We start from the raw sequence: 23,617 nt of genomic DNA, 5'->3' as shown, positions 1-23,617 counted from the left end.
TCACCTTTCCTAATGCCAGCTAAGATGAGAGGGAGATGTTTGTCAAAAATTTCTTAGCAAAAGAGAGTTTTATGTTCACTCACATACATAATACATGTATAGCTTAGTGGAGAAACTTAGTTTCGGGAAGTTGGGTTAGAAAGTGATTTCCTGGCTCAGAACGCAGCTCCCACAGCAATGCCTTACTTAATGTGCAAAAGGTATGCTGTGGAAGAAAAGGCTATACAGAAAGCTACATATTTTCAGTGCGTTTTTCATAAAGGTCCATCCAATATAGATGACGTGGAAGGTTAAGACACAAAAGCATTTCTTAGAAAGTCTTCTTGTAACAATTTCATTCATGTCTCTCCTTTCCAGCGCACACGTGTCCCCCAGTTCAGTTTTCTTGACATCTTCCCAAAAGTCACCTGCAGGCCTCCCAAAGAGGTGATAGACATGGAGCTGAGTGCCCTGAGGAGTGACACAGAGCCTGGGATGGATCTGTGGGAGTTCTGCAGCGAAACTTTCCAAAGACCTTACCAGTATTTAAGACGATTCAATCAAAACCAAGACCTAGACACGTTTCAGTATCAAGAAGGCTCTGTCGAAGGCACCCCGGAGGAATGCCTCCAGCATTTCCTGTTTCACTGCGGGGTAATAAACCCATCCTGGTCAGAGCTTCGGAACTTTGCTCGGTTCCTGAATTATCAGCTCAGAGATTGTGAGGCCTCTCTCTTCTGCAATCCGAGTTTTATTGGCGACACACTGAGGGGCTTCAAGAAGTTCGTGGTGACCTTCATGATCTTTATGGCAAGAGATTTTGCCACACCATCACTCCACACCTCTGACCAAAGCCCGGGGAAGCACATGGTCACCATGGATGGGGTTAGGGAAGAAGATCTAGCGCCCTTCTCCCTCCGGAAGAGGTGGGAGTCGGAGCCTCACCCATACGTTTTCTTCAATGACGACCACACAACCATGACATTCATTGGCTTCCATCTGCAGCCCAACATCAACGGCAGTGTCGACGCCATCAATCACTTGACTAGGAAGGTCATCAAGAGAGACGTCATGACCAGGGACCTGTACCAGGGCCTGCTGCTCCAGAGGGTGCCCTTCAATGTCGACTTTGATAAACTGCCCAGACACAAGAAACTTGAGAGGCTCTGCCTGACCTTAGGGATCCCCCAGGCCACCGACCCCGACAAAACATATGAGCTCACAACCGACAATATGCTTAAAATCCTTGCCATCGAGATGCGGTTCCGGTGTGGGATCCCGGTTATCATCATGGGAGAAACTGGCTGTGGGAAAACCAGGCTTATTAAATTCCTTAGCGACCTGCGGCGTGGTGGTACCAATGCTGACACCATAAAGCTGGTCAAGGTGCACGGAGGAACAACTGCAGACATGATCTACTCCAGAGTCAGGGAGGCTGAAAATGTGGCCTTTGCCAATAAGGACCAACATCAGTTGGACACCATCTTGTTTTTTGATGAAGCCAACACAACAGAAGCTATAAGCTGTATCAAAGAAGTCCTGTGTGATCATACGGTGGACGGCCAGCCTCTGGCTGAGGACTCTGGCCTGCATATTATAGCTGCCTGCAATCCATACCGGAAGCACTCTGAGGAGATGATCTGCCGTTTGGAGTCAGCTGGTTTGGGCTACAGGGTTAGTATGGAGGAGACGGCTGACAGGCTGGGCTCCATTCCTCTGAGGCAGCTGGTATACCGGGTCCATGCTCTGCCCCCGAGCCTGATTCCTCTGGTGTGGGACTTTGGACAACTGAGTGACGTTGCTGAAAAGCTCTACATCCAGCAGATTGTCCAGAGACTGGTTGATTCCATCAGCCTAGATGAAAACGGGACTCGCGTGATCACAGAAGTCCTCTGCGCCTCTCAGGGTTTCATGAGGAAAACAGAAGATGAGTGCAGCTTTGTCAGCCTCAGGGACGTGGAGCGCTGTGTGAAAGTTTTCAGGTGGTTCCATGAGCACAGCGCGATGCTCTTAGCGCAGCTGAATGCCTTTCTCTCCAAGTCCAGCGTCAGCAAAAATCACACCGAGAGAGATCCCGTCCTCTGGTCGTTGATGCTGGCCATCGGGGTGTGTTACCACGCCTCTTTAGAAAAGAAAGACTCATATCGGAAAGCCATCGCCAGGTTCTTTCCGAAACCGTATGACGACAGCAGGCTGCTTCTGGATGAAATAACACGGGCACAGGATCTTTTTCTGGACGGCGTACCTCTGAGGAAAACCATCGCCAAGAACTTGGCTTTGAAGGAGAACGTCTTCATGATGGTCATCTGCATCGAGCTGAAGATTCCCCTCTTCCTGGTGGGGAAGCCCGGCAGCTCCAAGTCTCTCGCCAAGACCATCGTGGCAGACGCCATGCAGGGCCCGGCTGCCTACTCAGATCTCTTCCGCAGCCTGAAGCAGGTCCACCTGGTGTCCTTCCAGTGCAGCCCGCACTCCACCCCACAGGGCATCATCAGCACCTTCCGGCAGTGCGCCCGCTTTCAGCAGGGGAAGGACCTGCAGCAGTACGTCTCTGTGGTGGTGTTAGATGAGGTGGGGCTGGCGGAAGACTCACCCAAAATGCCCCTGAAGACTCTGCACCCGCTGCTGGAAGACGGATGCATTGAAGACGATCCCGCCCCCCACAAAAAGGTCGGCTTCGTGGGCATCTCCAACTGGGCCCTTGACCCTGCCAAGATGAACCGGGGCATTTTTGTGTCACGTGGCAGCCCCAACGAGACAGAGCTCATAGAGAGTGCCAAGGGCATCTGCTCCTCAGACATCCTCGTCCAGGACCGAGTCCAAGGGTACTTTGCGTCCTTTGCCAAAGCCTACGAAACGGTGTGTAAGAGCCAGGACAAGGAATTCTTCGGGCTTCGTGACTACTACAGCCTCATCAAAATGGTCTTTGCTGCAGCAAAGGCTTCAAATAGAAAGCCTTCCCGGCAAGACATTGCACAGGCTGTCCTTAGGAACTTCAGTGGCAAGGATGACATCCAAGCTTTGGACATCTTTCTGGCCAATTTGCCCGAGGCCAAGTGCTCAGAGGAAGTCAGCCCCATGCAACTGATCAAACAGAACATCTTTGGGCCTTCTCAGAAGGTGCCGGGTGGAGAGCAGGAAGATGCTGAGTCCCGCTACTTACTCGTGCTGACCAAAAACTACGTGGCACTGCAGATCCTGCAGCAGACATTCTTCGAGGGGGACCAGCAGCCAGAGATTATTTTTGGTTCTGGTTTCCCCAAGGACCAAGAGTACACCCAGCTCTGCAGAAACATCAATCGTGTGAAGATCTGCATGGAAACAGGCAAGATGGTGTTGCTTCTCAACCTGCAGAACCTCTACGAGAGCCTCTACGACGCACTCAACCAGTACTACGTCCACCTCGGCGGCCAGAAGTACGTGGACCTCGGTCTGGGGACCCACCGCGTCAAATGTCGGGTTCACCCCAACTTCCGCCTGATCGTCATTGAAGAGAAAGACGTCGTGTACAAACACTTTCCCATCCCCCTGATTAACCGGCTGGAGAAGCACTATCTGGATATCAACACGGTGCTGGAGAAATGGCAGAAGAGCATCGTGGAGGAGCTCCGTGCGTGGGTGGAGAAGTTCATCAATGTCAAAGCAGATCATTTCCAGAAGAGGCACAAATACAGCCCCTCTGACGTCTTCATCGGCTACCACTCGGACGCCTGCGCGTCTGTGGTGCTGCAGGTCATAGAGAGGCAGGGTCCCCGGGCCTTGACGGAGGAACTTCACCAGAAGGTGTCTGGGGAGGCCAAATTGATCCTGCTGAACTGCGCTACGCCCGATGCCGTGGTCCGGCTGAGTGCCTACTCGCTGGGTGGGTTCGCGGCGGAGTCGCTGTCGCAGGAGTACTTCTACAGACAGAGGCACAACTCCTTTGCAGATTTCCTTCAGGCGCACCTGCACGCGGCAGACCTGGAGCGCCACGCCATCTTCACAGAGGTGATTGTCTTTCTGCACTTGTACCCTATCCCCTGTCACCCAAGAGTCCTAAATCCCTAGTGTCAGGATTCAAGATTCTTCCCCAGGCGGCGGTTAGGGATCCTGCAGGGAGATGCTGAGACGCTGAGCTCTCCTCCGTGGTAAGTATGGGGAGTAGGTCCAGTTAACCAGGTGCTGAGTGCCTGGCTCTGTGCAGTGCGCCATGCTGGTAACAGCACCATACACAATGTTCACACCAACAAAGTACCATGTTCAGGACCAGGCCAAGGGCACTAGGGATGCACAGATGAATCTGTAGCCCTTGTCCTTTGTTAGCATTAGGGAGCATGGAGAGACCAGCACATGAACAGATGCCATCAATATCATATGATAAATGCTGTGCTTAGAGGCAGCGGGGAGCGGTGCAGACCAGGATGCGAGCTCAGATGAGATGTTCCCTAGGAGAAGCCCCTCGCCGATGGGGAAGAATGGCCGGGAAGGGATTGTAGGCTGAGGGCCTTCTGTGGGCAGAGCCGCTGACAGCTGTTAGGGTTCAAGGCTGTAGTGCTGAGATGGGGCGATGAGGTGCAGTCAGAGAGAACTACTGGAGGCCCTCAGTGACTCTGCAGAGCTGCATCTCAGCCCTATGGAGCGGGCACTGGAGGCACACTTGTCTCCCTGGCTGGGTGAAGGGAGTCTGATGAAAGGCTGTTGTGGAAAAGACGGGCCGGTAGGGAGGCCACTGGAACGGTACAAAGGAGAGGAGCAGATGGAACCGAGAGATACTCAGGAGGCAATTTGGCAGGGCCAACACCACCACCCAGTGGGGGGATGGGGGGTGGAGGGGTCCGGGGCGACCCCCTGGATTCCTCCTTAGATGAGTGGACATTGCTTCATCATGACAGATACCGCAGGAACGGACAGCAGGTTGTGGGAGGCTAGTGATGATGTCTGCCGGGGACAGGTTTCCATGCATCGTGCAGCTGGACGTAGGAATCTGAGCTCAGTGGTGAGGCAGGGATTCCTGGGCTAGAGCAGCAGGCCTCGAGGAACGTTTCGACTTGCACTGTGATGGGGGAGTGACCTTTGGGACAGGAGAATTGCTGACATCTGGGGGAAGGGGACAGCACCAACCACGAACTCCATCTGAAAGCATGAAGTCGTACTATAACAGGAAATGGCATTTGTGCTGAGCCCTAAGGGATCATGAGAATCTCAAGTACGGACCAAGCAGGCAGAGACACGGGCCTCTGGGGAGGAGAGGAAGGCACCCTCGGGGCAGGGTGGGGTCGTCTCTCCAATGCCTTTGGCCCTGTAGGGCCTCTCGGCCCCAGCGCTGCCGTGTTTTGGGAAACGCCTTTGGGTTTGGATTCTGTGCCGTTGTGTGGCAACTGCACCGCGCTGAACATCGCAGGTTTCTAGGATCTGTCTAAACCTGGCAGCAGACTTGCAACCTTTCCTTGAAGTCTGGCAAGTAATTTGCATTTCTTAACTCTGTAGATCACCACTTTCTCCAGGCTGCTAACAAGTCACGACTGTGAAATTTTAGAATCAGAGGTCACAGGCAGGGCTCCGAAACCCACACTCCTGTGGCTGCAGCAGTTTGACACCGAGTACTCATTCCTCAAAGAAGTCCGGTGAGGTTCCCTGCCTTCCCTGCTGCCCTCTCCCTCCCCAGCCGCAGCCGCGTGGCTTCTGCGTGGCGATGGTGCCCGCGCCAGTTAATGAGCACCACAGTCACGTGACTGTGAAATAGATCCTTGTTAAATCTCTCCCAGCATCCCTCTCATCTCCATCATCTTCTGCAACGCGGTGTCTGGCCTAACATCCTCCTCCAAGAGCACCATCCTCAGACCTCGTTAGGAGGCATTCCTTGGGTTTCCTCCCCTGGACTATCTGTTCTTATGGAAGAAAATCCTACCTGAGTAGCTGTTTCTTTACGCCTTTATGTTTCCCATCACTTTGGGGAATTTTCTTATCCATTTTTAAGACAGAGAACTCACTTGAATAACTTCCCTTTTCTTTCAGAAACTGTTTAACGAATACAGCCAAATGTAAAATCCTCATTTTTCAGACAGATTTTGAAGATGGAATCCATAGTGCCCAGCTCATTGCCTCAGCTAAGTATGTTTTTAGTATTTTTCTCAGAAACTATGTAAAAAACCCAAAACGTAGGAAGTCCTAGAGAATTTTTTCCTTGAAGACAGTATAGTATCATAATCAATATAGAAATAAAAATAACAATTCTTCCCCCGCCTCATTCCCCCAAGTGGGATTAGGGAAACTGAAGAGAGACAAAAAGAAAAGGCCAATAACATTACAAAAATAGTGGAATGGGCCTGGGCAACAGAGCAAGACCTCATTTCTAAAAAAAATAAAATAAAATAATTAGCCTTCCACAGTGCACCTCTAGTCCCAGCTGCTCAGAAGGCTGAGGTGGGAGGATCGCTTGAGCCTGGGAGGTCAAGGCTGCAGTGAACTGCGATCCCACCACTGCAGTCCAGCCTAGGGGCCAGAGCAAGAGCCTGTCCTCCCCACAAAAAAGGTGAAATGCGAGAGGTGTAAATAATGGAACATTAACAAGCTATAAAAGGATGCCTTTGAAGCCTGTGTTTGTAGACATGTTTTGGTCATTATTAATTTTGAATTATACAATTTGAATTTATTTCAAGTTCGAGGGAAACAACAGTAGGTAAATGCTTTTTTTCCTATTTATTGGATATTTTTATAGTGTTTGTAGGGGAAGTCTGATGCTCTTAGAATTAACTTTGTGCCTTTATTACTTAAAGTAAAAGTGATTTCTGGACCTTTTTGAAGCATTGGATGCCATATTTCAGTTTGTGGCTTAAATCTCAACAAGAAACTGGCTTTGGCCATTGCTCATCTGAAGGGAATGGCATTGCGCACAGAACTCTTTGTTGAAATGGAAAGGTCCGCTGGGCACAGGGGCTGTTTCCTGTAATCCTAGCTACTTGGGAAGCAGAGGCAGGAGGATCGTTTGAGGCCAGGAGTTTGAGACCAGCCTGGGCAACACAGCAAGACCCCCATCGCTTAAGAGAAAAGAAGGAATGGAAAGTTCAGCTGTCCTCACCCTTAACTGCACCGGGGCAGGCCCATTGAGGAGCACAAGATAGGGTTTCTGGTCAACAAAGGAATGCCACTTCAAAGCAGAGGACACAGGAATGGGGAAGAAAACGAGCCGCTAAGAGAAGATTTCTCATCCCCTTGTGAGAGAAGAAATCACGATCGCAGGGCTCTGAAATTTATGTAAAACTCATCAGAACGGGTGGCCGTGAGACCGAACCAACAGCTCGGAGAACACCCTTCTGCAGCTGTACAGCTTTGCTTTGTTTATTTGCTTGTTTTTGTGTGTGTGTTTGTTTTTAAAATAGGTATTCTTTTTTTTTTTCTTTAAATAGGTATTCTGTTATAAATGAAATCAACAAAATACGAGAAAATGAGGACCGTATCTTCGTCTATTTCATCACAAAACTGTCCCGGATGGGAAGAGGAGCAGCCTATGTGGGCTTCCACGGAGGTGAGATCAGAACATCAGTCAGGGTATTTATTTATGTATGTATTTATTTATTTGTATCTATTTATTTTTTGAGATGGAGTCTTGCTCTGTCACCAGGCTGGAGTGCAGTGGCACGATCTCAGCTCACTACAACCTCAATCTCCTGGGTTCAAGCGATTCTCCTGCCTCAGCCTCCCAAGTAGCTGGGATTACAGGCGTGCGCCACCATACCCAGCTAATTTTTGTATGTTTAGTAGTGACGGGGTTTCACCACGTTGGCCTAGATGGTCTCGATCCGTTGACCTCATGATCTGCTCGCCCCAGCCTCCCAAAGTGCTGGGATTACAGGTGTGAGCCACCGCGCTCAGCCCAGTCAGTGTATTTATTTAAGTCATGTTGGAACTGTTTCTCATTTGGTTCTGTGTTGTACAAGTCTGAAATTAGAACATTATTGTTAACCTCAAGAGGATTCTTTCCAGATGCAATTAGATTTCTTACCACTGATTACCGTGAAAACGTGAATCCTGGGATGGGAGGCTGCGTGCACCTCTCCTGGACTGACTGTAGGCAAGCTCCTCACCTCTTAGCATGTGGGTCACACGGCGTGGAGACTCCCGACTCCCGACGGACACTGTCAGGAACGCACCGATACGCCTGTTTGGCGGGGAGGGAGAGTGGCGGGGGTCGGACTATCTTCAGATCTCTTTTTTTCCAAGGAATGGTCACCAGCTATTTATGACATAGAAAAGTTGGCATTCCAGAAATAGGAAAGTAAGTTTACTTGAATAATTTCGTGGAGAATGGAAGGCAGACCTTGCCAGTGTCCCCCACCCCTCACTAACTGTGATACAGCAAATGCAACAATGTGTGGGTGAAAGAACCACAGGCCTTATCCACGCGTCCTTCCCACGCCGGCCATTGCAGGTCTTACCGTTGCTGCTTATGGTGAAGCTGTCGATGGGCATAGAATCGGGTCGTGTATAGTATCGGGTTGGGTGGTTTCTGCGCAGGCCCATTCCAGGGTTTCGGCTTCAGGGTGCCAGTCATTCATTGCGCAGCAAGATAATGACAAGCCAGGGTGTGCAATGTCCCTGCTTAGGGCTGAGCAGCAGCCGAGAGAGACACGAGACAGTTGTGTGTGGCTTCACTCTTCACAGGGCTGTGGCAGTCTGTCCACATCGATGACCTCCGGAGATCCACCCTCATGGTTTCTGATGTGACCAGGCTGCAGCATGTCGCCATCAGCCAGCTGTTCGCGCCTGGAGACTTGCCTGAGCGTGAGTCACGAGGTGGAGCCCCTGGGGGAGCAGGTGGTGGAAGGGCAGATGGCAGGTGTGGAGCGTGACGTGCACATGGCACTAGGAGCAGGGCCACCGTGTTTCGTCCCTCGGCAGGAGCTCGGGGACACATCTGCAGAACTGATTGGTGGCTCATCATAGAGCACCAGGGCCGAGCAGGTGCGCTTACCACAGGCTGAGGTAGAGCTCTGTGAGCAGGCCAGCCATGGAAGTGAGCACCTAGAACATGCCAGAGCCCAGGCTGGAAGGAAGGGGCTGCCTTGGGGGCTGATCTTCATGACCGTGATCTCTCATCTGGGGACCTAGCACCACAGCAGGGGCTGAGGAAGCCTGCACTCGGAGGCTGAGCACACAGACTCCTAGATGGCACCGCTGCCAGTCCCTGTGCCACCTTCTGAGTGGTAACGCAATCACGTTTGCTTCGACTGCAGTGGGCTTGGAACACCGGGTGGAAGACGGCCATGAGGAGGCGATGGAAACGGAGGCCAGCACATCAGGGGAGGTGGCAGAGGTGGCAGAGGAGGCCATGGAAACAGAAAGTTCTGAGAAGGTGGGAAAGGAAACCTCTGAACTCGGAGGCAGTGACGTAAGTTCTGGTTCTTGGGACCTCCCCTTGTGCTGCTGGTGATGCTTCTGAGCTGCATCTTTAAACACTTTTGCATTGGGAGCTAGAGGAGTCGCCGCCGCTGTGCAGGGGTGAGGATGGCGCCCCACTTTCCTCACACAGTGACGGTCTTGTTACTGGTTACTGGGGGTTACTGGGGGTCAAGGGCATCTGCACCGGCAGTTTGGGGGGTGCAGGGCGGAGGTCGGCGTCTCTTCTTTGTCCGTGAGGACCGCCGCCCTGTGCTGTTTGCTGCATTGAGACCCTCATCGCATATGGGCGGTTTGGCTTTTACCCACTGTGTCAGTGGCAGAAACGGATGACCCAACGGTCTCCACCAACAGGTGTCGATCCTGGACACCACCAGGCTGCTGAGAAGCTGTGTGCAGAGCGCCGTGGGCATGCTCAGAGACCAGAACGAGAGCTGCACGCGCAATATGCGGAGGGTGGTGCTCCTCCTGGGCCTCTTGAATGAGGATAACGCGTGCCACGGTATGAGCCTCCCCACCCCTCTTGCCCCTGCCCCCACGTGGGCTCTTCCTGAGGAGTAGGCATCATTTCACTGTGTGTTGGGGGACACCCTCTCAGGTTTCCATGGCTCAGCAGAAGCAGTGACACAGTGGGAATCTAAGAGCATCTCTCAGATTTTGCTCTAGAATTGGCCTGGCCAACGGACTTCCCTTCCTGGGGGAGGTGGGACAGAAGCACTCCAGAGCCAACAGCTCAGCCACGGCCATGCTGAACGTCTGTTTCTGCCTTTGTACAGCCTCTTTCTTGCGGGTATCCAAGATGCGCCTCAGTGTCTTTTTAAAGAAGCAAGAAGAGAGCCAGTTGCACCCTCTGGAGTGGCTGGCAAGGGTAGCCTGCAACCAGGACGCTCTCCAGGAGGCGGGCACATTCAGGTACTGTGACTAAAGGAAGCAAGGAGTGGCTCCAATCTGGTGGCAGCATGGGGACCTGCCTGCAGGGATCCTCTCTCCATCCGGGCCATGGGGACTGAGCTGTTTCTTTCCAAACCTCTCAGCCATTCAAAGCTGTAAAGTTTTTCCCCAAGAAGCACACAGTAGGTCTGGACAGTGGCCAAATGGCAGGTGCTGGACTCTTCCTCTAATTTCGTGTTTATAGTTTTTCATACTAAAAACTTAAAAAAAGTAAAACATCTGTTCTTAGAGTAGAACATTTACCGACATTTATGTTGATAACCATAGAAAGGGCTGCTGTTTTCAGTTATGAAGTTAAAATGACATGCAGAGCGGGCAGGGGACAGGCGGGATTTTCCCAGTCCTGCTGTTTGAAGAATGATAACAGCAAAGCCAGGACCCAGCAGTATATTCACTGCCATGGTTATTTTTCTGTCACCCATGAGACTAACCTTGATTATCTTGGATGTGGCCGTGTATTGAGGAAGGAGGGGTGCTCTGGGCCCCAGACGGAGGGTCTCTTTAAGACAGACTCTCAGACCTCCTGCCTGAAAGCCTAAGAAACCAGTGACTTGGTTATTTGGGCCCAGTTTTCCCATCTCTAAAAGACAGTGGACTCCTCCATGAGTCCCCTTCCAGGTCCAAGCTTCTGTGCCAGTGATAGGTTTGCTTTGGGCCTACGGCCAGGTGTGATCTGCAGGAGGGAACGTGAGGAAGGAGCGGGGTGAACGGGAATGGGGGCTTACAGGGGAAGAAGCAGGGTGAACGGGAATGGGGGCTTACAGGGGAAGAAGCAGGGTGAACGGGAATGGGGGCTTACAGGGGAAGAAGTGGGGTGAACGGGAATGGGGGCTTACAGAGGAAGAAGCGGGGTGAATGGGAATGGGGGCTCACGGAGGAAGAAGTGGGGTGGACGGGAATCGGGGCTCACGGAGGAAGAGGGGTGACCGGGAATGGGGGCTCACAGAGGAAGAAGCGGGGTGACCGGGAATGGGGGCTTACAGGGGGAAGAAGCGGGGTGGACGGGAATGGGGGCTTACAGGGGAAGAAGTGGGGTGAACGGGAATGGGGGCTTACAGGGGAAGAAGTGGGGTGAACGGGAATGGGGGCTCACGGGGGAAGAAGTGGGGTGAATGGGAATGGGGGCTTACAGAGGAAGAAGCGAGGAAGAAGCGGGGTGACCGGGGATGGGGGCTTACAGGGGAAGAAGCGGGGTGGACGGGAATGGGGGCTCATGGAGGAAGAAGCGGGGTGGACGGGAATGGGGGCTTACAGGGGGAAGAAGTGGGGTGAACAGGATTGGGGGCTTACGGAGGAAGAAGCGGGGTGGACGGGAATGGGGGCTTACAGGGGGAAGAAGTGGGGTGAACAGGATTGGGGGCTTACGGAGGAAGAAGCGGGGTGGACGGGAATGGGGGCTTACAGGGGAAGAAGCGGGGTGACCGGGAATGGGGGCTTACAGAGGAAGAAGTGGGGTGAACAGGATTGGGGGCTTACGGAGGAAGAAGCGGGGTGGACGGGAATGGGGGCTTACAGGGGAAGAAGCGGGGTGACCGGGAATGGGGGCTTACAGGGGAAGAAGTGGGGTGAACAGGAATGGGGGCTTACAGGGGAAGAAGTGGGGTGAACAGGATTGGGGGCTTACGGAGGAAGAAGCGGGGTGAACGGGAATGGGGGCTTACAGGGGGAAGAAGCGGGGTGACCGGGAATGGGGGCTTACGGAGGAAGAAGCGGGGTGAACGGGAATGGGGGCTCACGGAGGAAGAAGCGGGGTGAACAGGAATGGGGTCTCACGGAGGAAGAAGCGGTGTGACCGGGAATGGGGGCTTACGGAGGAAGAAGCGGGGTGTATGGGAATGGGGGCTCATGGAGGAAAAAGCGGGGTGACCGGGAATGGGGGCTTACAGGGGAAGAAGCGGGGTGAACGGGAATGGGGGCTCACGGAGGAAGAAGCGGGGTGGACGGGAATGGGGACTTACAGACACCTTCCTCGTGACCAGAGATTTTCTGATTCTACTTTTTCTCTAGTTATCCTTCATTTCTCTCCTTGTCACGCCTTCTGAAGGGATTTTAGGAGATCAGAAATATTTTCATTTCCCTCCATTCCTCCTTGTGGACTCTCTTGATGCTTTTTTTTTTGAGACGGAGTCTCACTCTGTCGCCCAGGCTGGAGTGCAGTGATGCGATCTCAGCTCACTGAAACTTCCACCTCCTGTGTTCAAGCGATTCTCCTGCCTCAGAGTCCTGAGTAGCTGAGACTACAGGCACCCACCACCACACCCAGCTAATTTTGGTATTTTTAGTAGAGGCGAGATTTCACCATGTTGGCCAGGCTGGTCTCAAACTCCTGACCTCAGGTGATCCACTCGCCTCAGCCTCCCAAAGTGCTGGGATTACAGGCGTGAGCCAGTGTGCCCAGCCTGTTGATGCTTTTTAATCCCTGACTCCACTCCCCGGGACCAGCCCTGAGTCACTGAACCTCCTCAGTCTGCTCTTCCCCGCTCTGCTGTTCACGCAGCACTAGGCCTGGCTCCGTCGTGTTCTGTGGTCACCGTGAGGCCTGCGCAGCCGCTGAGTGGTGGCCAGACCCACACCCTCAGCTCACCTGCCCCAGGGCCAGCAGCACCCTGACTACCTCGATTCACCACCACTGTGTTCTGGGGACTGGAGTCCTTTAGCCTCTCGGGATTAAACAGCCCAAATCCTGAGAGTCCTTTGTGTCCCGAACTCTGCCTGCCTGTCCAGATACAGCAGAACCAGGCTTAGCGGCTCCAGATAGGGCGGAACCAGGCTCAGCGGCTCCAGATAGGGCGGAACCAGGCTCAGCAGCTCCCGCCTCTCCCAGCGCCTGGGTTTTCCTTCTGCCTTTTGTGTTTGCGACACTTTTCCTAGTTTGCTGTTTTCTCCCTCTGCGCACTGGGATGCTTTATTTTCCCAATAGACATTTTAAAATTCTTGCCAGGTTCCTCTGTACTATATATTTTTAAAATGTAGGTATTTCTTTTTATTCTCTTCAAAAGAGAGGCTTCGCTTTTCCCCCAACATTAATTACCTTGTGGGTTTTTTTTTTTTTTTTTTTTTTTGAGACAGAGTCTCACTCTTGTCCCCCATGCTGGAGTGCAATGGCGCGATTTTGGCTCACTGCAACTTCTGCCTCCCGGGTTCAAGCGATTCTCCTGCTCAGCCTCCTGAGTAGCTGGGATTACAGGTGCCTGCCACCACGACTGTAATTTTTGTATTTTTAGTAGAGACGGGATTTCACCATGTTGGCCAGGCTGGTCTCGAACTCCTGACCTCAGGTGATCCGCCCGCCTCAGCCTCCCAACATGCTGGGATTAGACGTGAGCCACCGTGCCCAGCCACCTTTTAATTCTTATCCTTTACACAAGAATTTTGGAATAGAGCTATTATTGTTACATGTAAATATATACAACAAAATATATATAACAACAAAATGTCTTGTAGTTAACCAATTATCTTTCTGTCTGCCTATCTGTGCATTCATCCATCCCTCCGCCTGCCTGTCCATCCACCCATCTGTCCGTCCGCCCATCTGTCCATCCACCTGTCTATCAGACACTCAGATCTAGTGTACAAAAACATCAACAGGAACAAATGCTTAGTTCCAGATAAACATGTGCCTTCTTGTTTAGTTTGATCTGGGACAAATTCATTTTGGTCTCTTCATCTGTATTATAGTCTATCTACAACAGATTTTTAAAATATTTATTTTTTCCAAATGAATCGTCATAATTTTATTTATTTAGAGAACCTCGATGACTTGTTCTGAAAAATAGTTACATACAAAAATTATGCAGCCTTGCAAAAAATAAAGCAGATAGGTGCGGTGGCTCACACCTGTAATCCCAATACTTTGGGAGGCCAAGGCGGGAGGATTACTTGTGCCCAGGAGTTTGAGACCAGCCAGCCAGGGCAACATAGTGAGACCCCATCTCAACAAAAAATAAAATAAAATTTAAAAATGAGCTGGGCGTGGTGGCACTGGGTGTGTTGGTCCTGTCTACTTGCACGGCTGAGGTGGGAGGATCGTTTGAGCCCAGGTATTCCAGGTTAGGACGATCTATGATTGTGTCACTACACCGCAGTTGGCGTGACAGAGTGAGACCCTCACATATACGTTTTAAAAATAAAAAAGCAAACACTACTTCACCCTTCCAGTAACCTAATGACAGTTTATTAGATGTAGAATTAAGTTCCATTCCAGTTCCATCTCTAATCTTAGACATCTTTGTGAGTCTGTTTTCTAGGACTTAAAAATGATGGAAATGTCAAGTTATTGCCGTCGCTGTAGTGTGGTAAATAGTAGACTAGTTGTTTTGTTAATGCTCAAGAAGGAACAAAATGTCAAAAGGTGGCAGATGGCCACTCTGGTTCCTCTGACCTGTGGTGGCCCGTCTCTCTTCTGTGCTGCAGGCACACCCTCTGGAAGCGGGTCCAAGGTGCTGTCACCCCTCTGCTGGCGAGCATGATATCATTCATCGACAGAGACGGCAACCTAGAGTTACTGACCAGGCCAGATACTCCGCCCTGGGCAAGAGATCTTTGGATGTTTATTTTCAGTGACACGATGCTTCTGAACATTCCTCTTGTGATGAATAATGAAAGGTGAGTGGAAGGCTTTCTTTCCCTGGGGAGAGAAACTATCAGAACACAGCAGCACCCTAATATGCTCTCCCAAGTGCTGGGTGAAATGCAGCCCTCAACTTCAGAGCAACGTTGACGTGGGTGCTTTCTGCAGTAACAATAGGAAGTTTGGCCGGGCATGGTAGCTCACGCCTGTAATCCCAGCACTTTGGGAGGCCGAGGCAGGTGGATCATGAGGTCAAGAGATCAAGACCGTCCTGGCCAACGTGGTGAAACCCAGTCTCTACTAAAAATACAAAAATTAGCTGGGCGTGGTGGTGCGTGCCTGTATTCCCAGCTGTTTGGGAGGCTGAGGCAGGAGAATTGCTTGAACCTGGGAGGCGGAGGTTGCAGTGAGCCGAGATCGCGCCACTGCACTCCAGCCTGGTGACAGAGCAAGACTCTGTCTCAAAAAAAAAAAGAATAGGAAGTTTACGAAGCTCCAAGAAATTTCTGTTTTATCTCCACCCTCCTCATTTCCCTGCCTTCAGAGCACTGGTTTTAGCCAGACCCAGCGTGGCGTGACACGGAGACGGTGAGCTTAGAACAGCCCCACAATCTGTGCTCCTTACCCCTGGGATCTGTGCTCCCTCCCCCTGTCCCTCATTCCCTGGTGGAGCTGCACAGCCCCCACCCCCTTCCGCAGGCCTGATGATGTGGGGCTCAGGCTCAGCTCCCAATAGCTTCCACTTCAGCTTTCAGGGGCTTCAATTCTGGATGTAGATTTATAAAGAATATAGAAATAAATGTGCCCAGGCTGGGTGGCTCATGCCTATAACCCCAGCAATTTAGTAGGCTGAGGCAGGAAAGTTTCTTGAACCCAGGGGTTGAAGACCAGCTTGGGCAACATAGTGAGACCCCATCACTACAAAAAATTTAAAAATTAGGCATAACGTGGTGCGCACCTGTAGTCCCAGCTACTGTAGAAGCTGAGGTGGGAGGATTGCTTGAGCCCAGGAGTTTGAGGTGAGATAGGATCACACCACTCACTGCACTCTAGCCTGGGTGACACAGTGAGACTCTATCTCAAAAAAAAAAAAATAAAGAAAATAAAGAGTGAGAGAGGGAGGGAGACAGAAGGAAGAAAGAGAAAGAAAGAGCGAGAGAAAGAGAGAAAGAAAGTAAAGGAATTTGAATTGCCAGTGGAAACACTTATTTAAAAGACAAGGCGCTGCTGATGTTCATGAAGCAAAGACTCTCTAACAAGTTGTGCTCTGTGTTACAAGTTATCAAAGCCAGACAGGTTCAGGAACCAGAAGGCTTGGTTCTGCCCGACATTTTGGGCAACACACTTGACCCCTGTCAGCCTTGGTTTGTTTTTGTTTTGCCTGTGAAACAAAGATTGCATAAGATAGTTCCCTAGTTCTGCCATAACAGAAACCCTGTACTGTGAAATAGATCAGCGCTGTCTGCCTGGCCTGTTGGCCCCTTTGTTTTTGAGGTCTGAGAGGAGCTGGCATCAGTGGCAGATCTTGTCTTGTGTTTTGAGTGACGTCTCACAAACCCTCTTCTTATCATTCCTCACCTTATTGCAGACATAAAGGTGAGATGGCCTACATCGTGGTGCAGAACTACATGAACCTTTCCGAGAGCGCTTCCAACAGTGTCCCTTTCAGCTGGAGAATCAAGGACTATCTGGAGGAGCTGTGGCTCCAGGCTCAGTACATCACGGACGCAGAAGGTGAGGCCACCTCAAGACAGGTCAGATCCAGCACAGGTGAATCACAAAGGGATTGCCTGACAGTGAAAAGCAGACGGGTGGCTAGAATTGCAAGGTGAATTTTGGAGTTTTTAGTTTTCACACTTTGTGCAGTAAGCGTCCAATTGACGTCACCGCGTCATTTTAAAGTTTCTGCTGAAGGAGTGAGAGGCCCCGGCGGGACCAGAAACCTTTCGATCCTATGGCAGCAGGAGCCTGTGAGATGGTTTTTAGTGCCGTGATGGCCAGGGATATGGCGAAATGGGGTGTGTTCTGGCAAGACGAGGACTGTCGCCTCTACCAGCTGGTCATTCCCATTCTGGGCCTTCTCAGACTGGGGCACTGGACTCGGAAGGTGCCCCCAGGAGAGGCGTTCTCAGAAGGCACGAGCGCCTGGAGCATCCCCTACTCCCAGGTGCCCCATCAGGAGGCACCTCCCAGCTGTGTCTCCCGAGTCACAGCCCAGACACAGTGCTGAGCTCTGCTGCCAGATGCCAGAAGATTTGCCCTAGTCCAGAAAAACCAACGACAACGCAACACTTTTACAAAAGCCATCTTTCATACATGCAATAGTCTTTTCCACGTTTACTTATCGTACCATTTGGAAGACTCAGGGTGGCCTTCTTTTCTAGGTTACCATTCTGCCACTTTTTCTGAACATACTCAAAGCAGTCTCTCTCCTCATGAGCATATTCCTTTCTCAGGACAATACCCCAACTGACCCTGCTTTTCTATGACAGCATGCGAATTAGGGGCTGCACTCCGCCCACTAGAAGCCAGATCTTTCTGGCTTGCATGCTCTGTGACCCCCAGCCCCTGAAGAGCAGCCCACTTGTTCCTAATTTACTTGGACCCGGGGGTTCCTGAAGCATGCTGTGACCTGTAGCCATGCAACATACAACTCAGTCTTATCTAGATGTTTCTCTTTGGGGCTAGCTTGGCTGTTTCTGACCTAAATTTGACACTGTTTCCGCCTTCCTTTATTTTATTCCACTGGAAAAATATCCTAGGCCAGGCGCAGTGGTTCACAACACCTTGGGAGGCCAAGGCCGGCAGATCACCTGAGGTCAGGAGTTCGAGACCAGCCTGACCAACATGGTGAAACCCCGTCTCTACTAAAAATACAAAAAATTAGCTGGGTGTGGTGGTGCACGCCTGTAATCCCAGCTACTTGGTAGGCTGAGGCAGGAGAATCACTTGAACCTGGGAGGCGGAGGTTGCAGTGAGCAGAGATCACGCTACCCACCGCACTCCAGCCTGGGCAACAGAGTAAGACTCCATCTCCAAAAAAAAGGAAAAAGAAAAATATCCTAAATGTCTAGACAGTGACTATTCCTTCAATTCCCTACAAAATCAGGCAGTTGGTACCCCTTTGTCTACGAGCTCCCATTCAACAAGGCGTCCCCATTCCCCTTCACTCCGGAGCCCCCTGGAGGCAGGGGAGCGCCATGACTTAGACGCACTCCAGGCCACTCCTTGGTTTCCTCTCTGCAGGACTGCCCAAGAAGTTCGTGGACATCTTTCAGCAGACTCCTCTGGGCAGGTTTCTTGCCCAGCTCCATGGAGAGCCGCAGCAGGAACTTCTTCAGTGTTACTTGAAGGATTTCATTCTCTTGACCATGCGTGTGTCAACGGAGGAGGAATTAAAGGTAGATGTTTAGATACTGGCTAAGGGTCAGGTGTAGAACTTGCATGATGGGGACTGGATGCAGACACGGAGACGTTTCCTCAGCTGCCTGGAGCTGGTGCTGTGAAGTCTGGGAACAGAACATGGTCAGTGAAGGGTGCCGGTGGGTGAAGGGGTCGCCCAGTCTCCTCTCAATATTCAGTGCTACACCCTCAGCCCACCGCCCAGGGGCTCCTAAAACAGGGAGCTTTCTGTGACCATGAGAAGACCTCCAATTTCCTTGACATAGCTTCTTTTTAAATGTTAAGTTTCTCTTGAAAAAAATTAAAGTAAATACGTAACTAACCCTACAGGGTAAGAATAAATAAGTGAAATTCAATAGAAAGTCATACTTTTGACTACCTAAAAATTTTAAACTTCAGTACATAAAAAAGGAGAGTGACAAATGTAAGAACATCCTTACAGCCAATATGACTAGAGGTTAATATTCTTAGGAATCAATAAGAAAATACCGTAAGTTTTAAAAAATGGGTAAACATTATAAAACAACAATTTTATAATCTCATTAAGCATATCAACATCCAGGAAACATTTGAAAAATTGCTTAGCCTTACTATTAATAGCAAATCAACACAACAGTTTTTAGATATCATGTTTATGTATTCATTTTGCAAAGCTGATTTTTAAAAACAACAGCCGCCGGCCAGTGCTGCAAAGAAATAGCCAGGCCACGCGGCTCACAGTGTAGCGTGCACAGTGGGCGCCCTGCAGGGCTGCGTGGCAGAACAGTTGAGCACCTTATCCGATCTGAACTGCTGACTCTGTCCTGAGGAAACTACTGGAGACGTGGACAAATATTTGGTTCACAGGGATGTCCTTTTCAGCTTTGCTTCGAAAAATAAGAAATAATTTAATTGTCTGGAAATACAGGATGGGCAAATTAAAGTATGGCCGTATGATGGGTTATTGAGCAGCCATTAAAACCATGTTTTTCAAGTATACTCAGTCATAGGGAAAGTTCATGATGTCATGTTCAGTGGCAAAAAGCCCAGACGACACGGTGACCTTAACGTGGGAGGAGAGGCAGATAGAAAACTGGACAAAAGCAAACGGGACAGAATAGCACACATGGTTTCTAATTTCCTCTTTTATGGTTTTCCAATAGTTCGGATTTCCCACGGGGAAAACATACCATTTTTGTAATTTAAAAATATATTCTAAAAGCTTTTTTGAATCCCAGTTTCTGCAGATGGCTCTGTGGTCCTGCACTAGGAAACTGAAAGCGGCGTCAGAAGCGCCTGAGGAAGAGGTTTCCTTACCGTGGGTGCACCTTGCCTACCAGCGTTTCAGAAGCCGTCTGCAGAACTTTTCCAGAATCCTGACCATCTACCCTCAGGTTCTCCACAGCCTGATGGAAGCCCGTTGGAACCATGATCTGGCTGGATGTGAGATGGTATGGCCCTCCTCCGCCTGCCCTGAGCAAGCCTTGTGGTGCTTCCAACTCCACTCTGGGAATGGAGAGCTTCTGGGGCTGTGTTCCAAGTGGGAGATTTCTTCACAAGGCACATACCTTAGCTGAATTCAGAGATGTTAAGAACACATCTCGCTGACGCTTCTCACATCCTAGACAATGAAAGTTTAGGTCGCAAGCCTGGGACACAAGTATACATGCAGCTAACAGCCGGGGCCTCTGGTGGGCCGGTGGGAGGGGCACCGCTCAGCCACGCCCTGCTGTCCGTCTCCCCAGACCCTGGACGCATTTGCCGCAATGGCCTGCACGGAGATGCTGACAAGAAACACCCTGAAGCCCAGTCCCCAGGCGTGGCTACAGTTGGTGAAGAATCTTTCCATGCCGCTGGAGCTCATCTGCTCCGATGAGCACATGCAAGGCAGCGGGAGCCTAGCCCAGGCTGTCATCAGGGAAGTCAGGTGAGACCCAGGGGCCCTCACCCACTGCTTCATCTGGCGCGCGCTCACCAGGAGCCTGCCAAGTGCCAGGCATGTCCATGAGAAGACGGGCAGGCGCTCCTGCCATGGGAGGGGCTCCGTCCTCACCCGCTCACTCCGCATTTGCCGAACCCTTAGTGAGTGCCAGGCGTCTCATTAGGGTGCTGGAGACACGAGAGGCGGCTGTGCATTCAGGGAGCGCACTGTGTACTGGGGCCGTAGAAAGGCAGACGGGCTATTGTGATGCCGTGTGAGAAATGCAGTGGTAGAAAGGACACCCCGGGCGGGCAGGCGCACAGAGCAGGACAGGCCCTCAGGGCCAGAGTCCACTTCCCTAAGGAGACAGTTCCTGTGCGGGGCCGTCGAGGTGAGGTGGGACTTGACAGGCGCAGGATCATGCAGTGAGCGGGTTGTGGTGGTACCCCATGCAGAGGCATCACAGTGGGACACCGAGTCCCAGCTAAGCTGAGCGTCTGAGGGCGAGAGCTGGGGGCGGGCCAGGAAGTGTGTCACATAGTGCTTGCTTGTAATCCCAGCCGCTGGGCCTGGACCCCGGGTCCCGCATCTCTTCTCCCGTCTCCCTCCTCGTTTCACCCTTGGGTTCCTTGGTGGGAGCCGAGTGAGTGAGTGAGCGGCACCCTCTTTTGACAGAGCCCAGTGGAGTCGGATTTCCTCCACCGCACTCTTCGTGGAGCACGTGCTCCTAGGAACCGAGAGCCGCGTCCCCGAGTTACAGGGGCTGGTGACCGAGCACGTCTTCTTACTAGACAAGGTGAGTACCTGGGCTGGCCTCAGCACATGCACGGATCCACCCTTTTCCGGAAGGAAGAACAGCGCTCACACTGATCTGCGGCTGGGAGACGCTCTTTTGGCTCTGACCGTTTTGTCTAGACATGCAAAGAAAAGTGATTTCATCACTAGGCCATTACATTTTCCATGTTTAATTGTTTAATTATTTACTCTCTGCTGATTGCTAAGTCAGAGCATATCATTTAGAAGTGATTCCAGGAACTGTGTGCAGAAAGGGGCTGACGCAGGGAACATGCTTGTGAAACCTTCGGGAGGCATTACCTGGCCTTTGGAGTGACCCCAGAACAGACCACTAGCCTGGCCATCTGTGGAAGCTGTTACCATTTTCATAGTCATGGAGACAAAGATGTCAGAGAATGCCACTGGGGTTTCGGGTCTTCAAAACAGTGCTGTCAACAGAACCAAGAAACAGGAAGCCACCATGCCTGTCACTCAACACCCTTCATAAAGCTACTAATGTGGGGTGGTCTGCAGAAAAAAAACCTGTGACCCTACGGTGATGCACCTCTGTGGCCACGCAGTGGTGTCCAGCAACAACGGCCACTCAGCCAAACACAGCCTCAGCCTCTGCCTCACCCGCACCCGTGACCTTCACGTGAGCACATCCAGAGCCCTCACTGCCAGGGGGTCTGGAAGAGGCAGCGCTGGCTGTCCGACCTTTGGAGCACAGGAAGGTTTACTAAAAGGAGGCCAGCATGGATGCTGGATGTGTTGAGTCTGACCTATCAAAACATCAGCGGCTTAGACACAGTATCAGCTGATTTCCCACCCAGGATGGGTATGAGCAGCCCAAGGCTAAGGTACCAGCTCCCCGGAGGCTGGCACGGAGTCAGGTGCCCACGCTCCTTCTGTCTTGTCCCTTCGTTGTCCCTAATGTTCAGCTTCCACCCCGTGGCCTGGCGTCACAGCCTGTGGGACAGAAAGCAGGGGAGGTGGAGGACAGGCCGTTTTCCTTAAGAGCCCAATCCCGGACACGCACACGCCACACCAGCTCCTGTCTCGTGGTCCTAAACTTAGGCACTCGGCCTTATCTGGTTGCAAGAAACTGAGGAGTTTTTCGTGGCGTGGTCATGTGCCAGGTGGAACTTGAGTTCTTCTGCTGAAGGAGAAGGCGGAGAGAGGGTAGTAGGACACAGCCGGTGCCCCCCTTCCGCCCTTTTCCCCACACCCACACAGCATGCAGCCTCTCCAAGTCTCATCACGTCTCGGAGCTCTGGGAGATGCACAGGGCTTTCAGCCAGGTCCAGCGTGGGTCATAAGGGCCAGGTGCCCATAAACCCAAAGGTAAAGGAGCTGGCCCCTGCCTGCTCACATGCTCACAGGATTTGGGAGGTTAGGAACGTGGGGAGGTTTTTTTTTGGCGATAAAATGGCCTCAGAAACTTACTGGGTTTCTGGTTTATTTCCTTCCAGTCAGATCTCTGTGCAGGTAACCACAGCCAAAGACCTTACCTCGTTAGTTTTCATGCTGGAAGCCTGACTTGTATCCCTACCCAGCCCCAGCTGAAGGGCAGCCCCTTGGGACCATTTGAAACAAGAGGCTTGGGGGAAAGCCCTGCCTTTCGCCGTGCGGCTGGCTCCCTCAGCCGGGCAGGAAGTTGTCGATGGAACTGCTGCAGGATGGCACGGGTGGGACTGCGGGCATGGCTGGCTTTTAGTTCTTTTGGATATATACCTTGAAGGGGAATTCCTGGATCATTTGATAACTCTGTTTAACTTTATGCAGAAGCACTGTATTGTTTTCCACGGGGGCTGCAGCATCTTTCTTACATCCCCACCAGCCAGGCACCAGGGTCTGAATTTCTCCACATCATGGGCAACACCTGTTACTATCTGATTTTTTTCATAATGGCCACCGTAATAATTCATTGTGGTTTTTATTTGCATTTCTCTAATGACTAGTTATGATGAGCATCCTTCATGTGCTTGTTGGGCATTTGCTGTCTTCTCTGGAGAAATGTCCATTCAAGTCCTTTGCCCATTTTTGAATTGGGTTGTTGATTAACAAAGTTATTAGGATATTAAAAATACACACATCACTTCCAAGTAAGATTAATCCCAGCAATTCAAGGATGGCTCAAAATAAAAAAAAAAAATTCTGTAAATGTCATCAGTTATATAAATTAAAAGATAAACTCTATATGATCATTTCAAAATGTAGAGAGAAAGCATTTGATAAAATTATTTGGAAAGAAATACCCTTGTCAAACTTGGAACAGAAAGGAACTCTCCTTGACCTCACAATGCCCAAGGTAGACGTAATATTAAGATGTCTATACCAACATCATGCCTGCCCATCAAATTCCATTAGCACAGCCATTAAACTATCTTGTACAGTGATGATGTGTATTGCCTAAAAACCAGTGTTTCCACTTCTAACTATATCCTAGAGAAACTTCTCATTTGCTCTCAGACATATGCAAGAATGTTGAATACAGGACTGTCAGGAATTGCAAAAAACCTAAATGCCCATTAACCAGCAGATAGGTAACTGGTGTCTTTATCAGTGGGTACAGGAGTGATCTGGACCTAAGGTATCATGAAGAGAATGAGTTGCAGAAGCCTTTATACAGTGTGGTATCATTGATATCAAGTTTTAAAACATTC

The 23,617-nt window shown here is 51.0% G+C and overlaps 1 protein-coding gene and 1 long non-coding RNA gene across 14 annotated transcripts in view; one reads left to right on the top strand and one right to left on the bottom strand.

Moving 5' to 3' along the window:
* Window positions 1-23,617, top strand: part of RNF213 (ring finger protein 213) — a 139,352-nt gene that overhangs the window by 88,598 nt on the left and 27,137 nt on the right. For all 13 annotated transcript variants that reach the window (XM_063706018.1, XM_063706017.1, XM_055389513.2 and 10 more), the window contains 14 exons: window positions 358-3,966; window positions 5,446-5,582; window positions 5,974-6,069; window positions 7,365-7,483; window positions 8,620-8,739; window positions 9,192-9,346; window positions 9,709-9,856; window positions 10,131-10,266; window positions 14,719-14,910; window positions 16,464-16,609; window positions 18,122-18,276; window positions 19,495-19,707; window positions 20,002-20,183; window positions 20,853-20,973. In XM_063706018.1, the coding sequence (XP_063562088.1) occupies window positions 358-3,966; window positions 5,446-5,582; window positions 5,974-6,069; window positions 7,365-7,483; window positions 8,620-8,739; window positions 9,192-9,346; window positions 9,709-9,856; window positions 10,131-10,266; window positions 14,719-14,910; window positions 16,464-16,609; window positions 18,122-18,276; window positions 19,495-19,707; window positions 20,002-20,183; window positions 20,853-20,973 (5,529 nt within the window). The remainder of the gene's footprint in view (window positions 1-357; window positions 3,967-5,445; window positions 5,583-5,973; window positions 6,070-7,364; window positions 7,484-8,619; window positions 8,740-9,191; window positions 9,347-9,708; window positions 9,857-10,130; window positions 10,267-14,718; window positions 14,911-16,463; window positions 16,610-18,121; window positions 18,277-19,494; window positions 19,708-20,001; window positions 20,184-20,852; window positions 20,974-23,617) is intronic.
* LOC129533973 (uncharacterized) overlaps window positions 14,458-23,617 on the bottom strand; it is a 57,123-nt gene continuing 47,963 nt past the window's right edge. Inside the window, exon 2 of the long non-coding RNA XR_008680394.2 lies at window positions 14,458-21,088. This is a non-coding gene — a long non-coding RNA (uncharacterized lncRNA). The remainder of the gene's footprint in view (window positions 21,089-23,617) is intronic.

The sequence above is a fragment of the Gorilla gorilla genome, chromosome 4, assembly GCF_029281585.2.
Source record: "Gorilla gorilla gorilla isolate KB3781 chromosome 4, NHGRI_mGorGor1-v2.1_pri, whole genome shotgun sequence".
NCBI classification, from domain to species: Eukaryota; Metazoa; Chordata; class Mammalia; order Primates; family Hominidae; genus Gorilla; species Gorilla gorilla.
The sequence above is the reverse complement of the archived record's forward strand: the minus strand, read 5'-3'. Positions and strand labels throughout refer to the sequence as shown.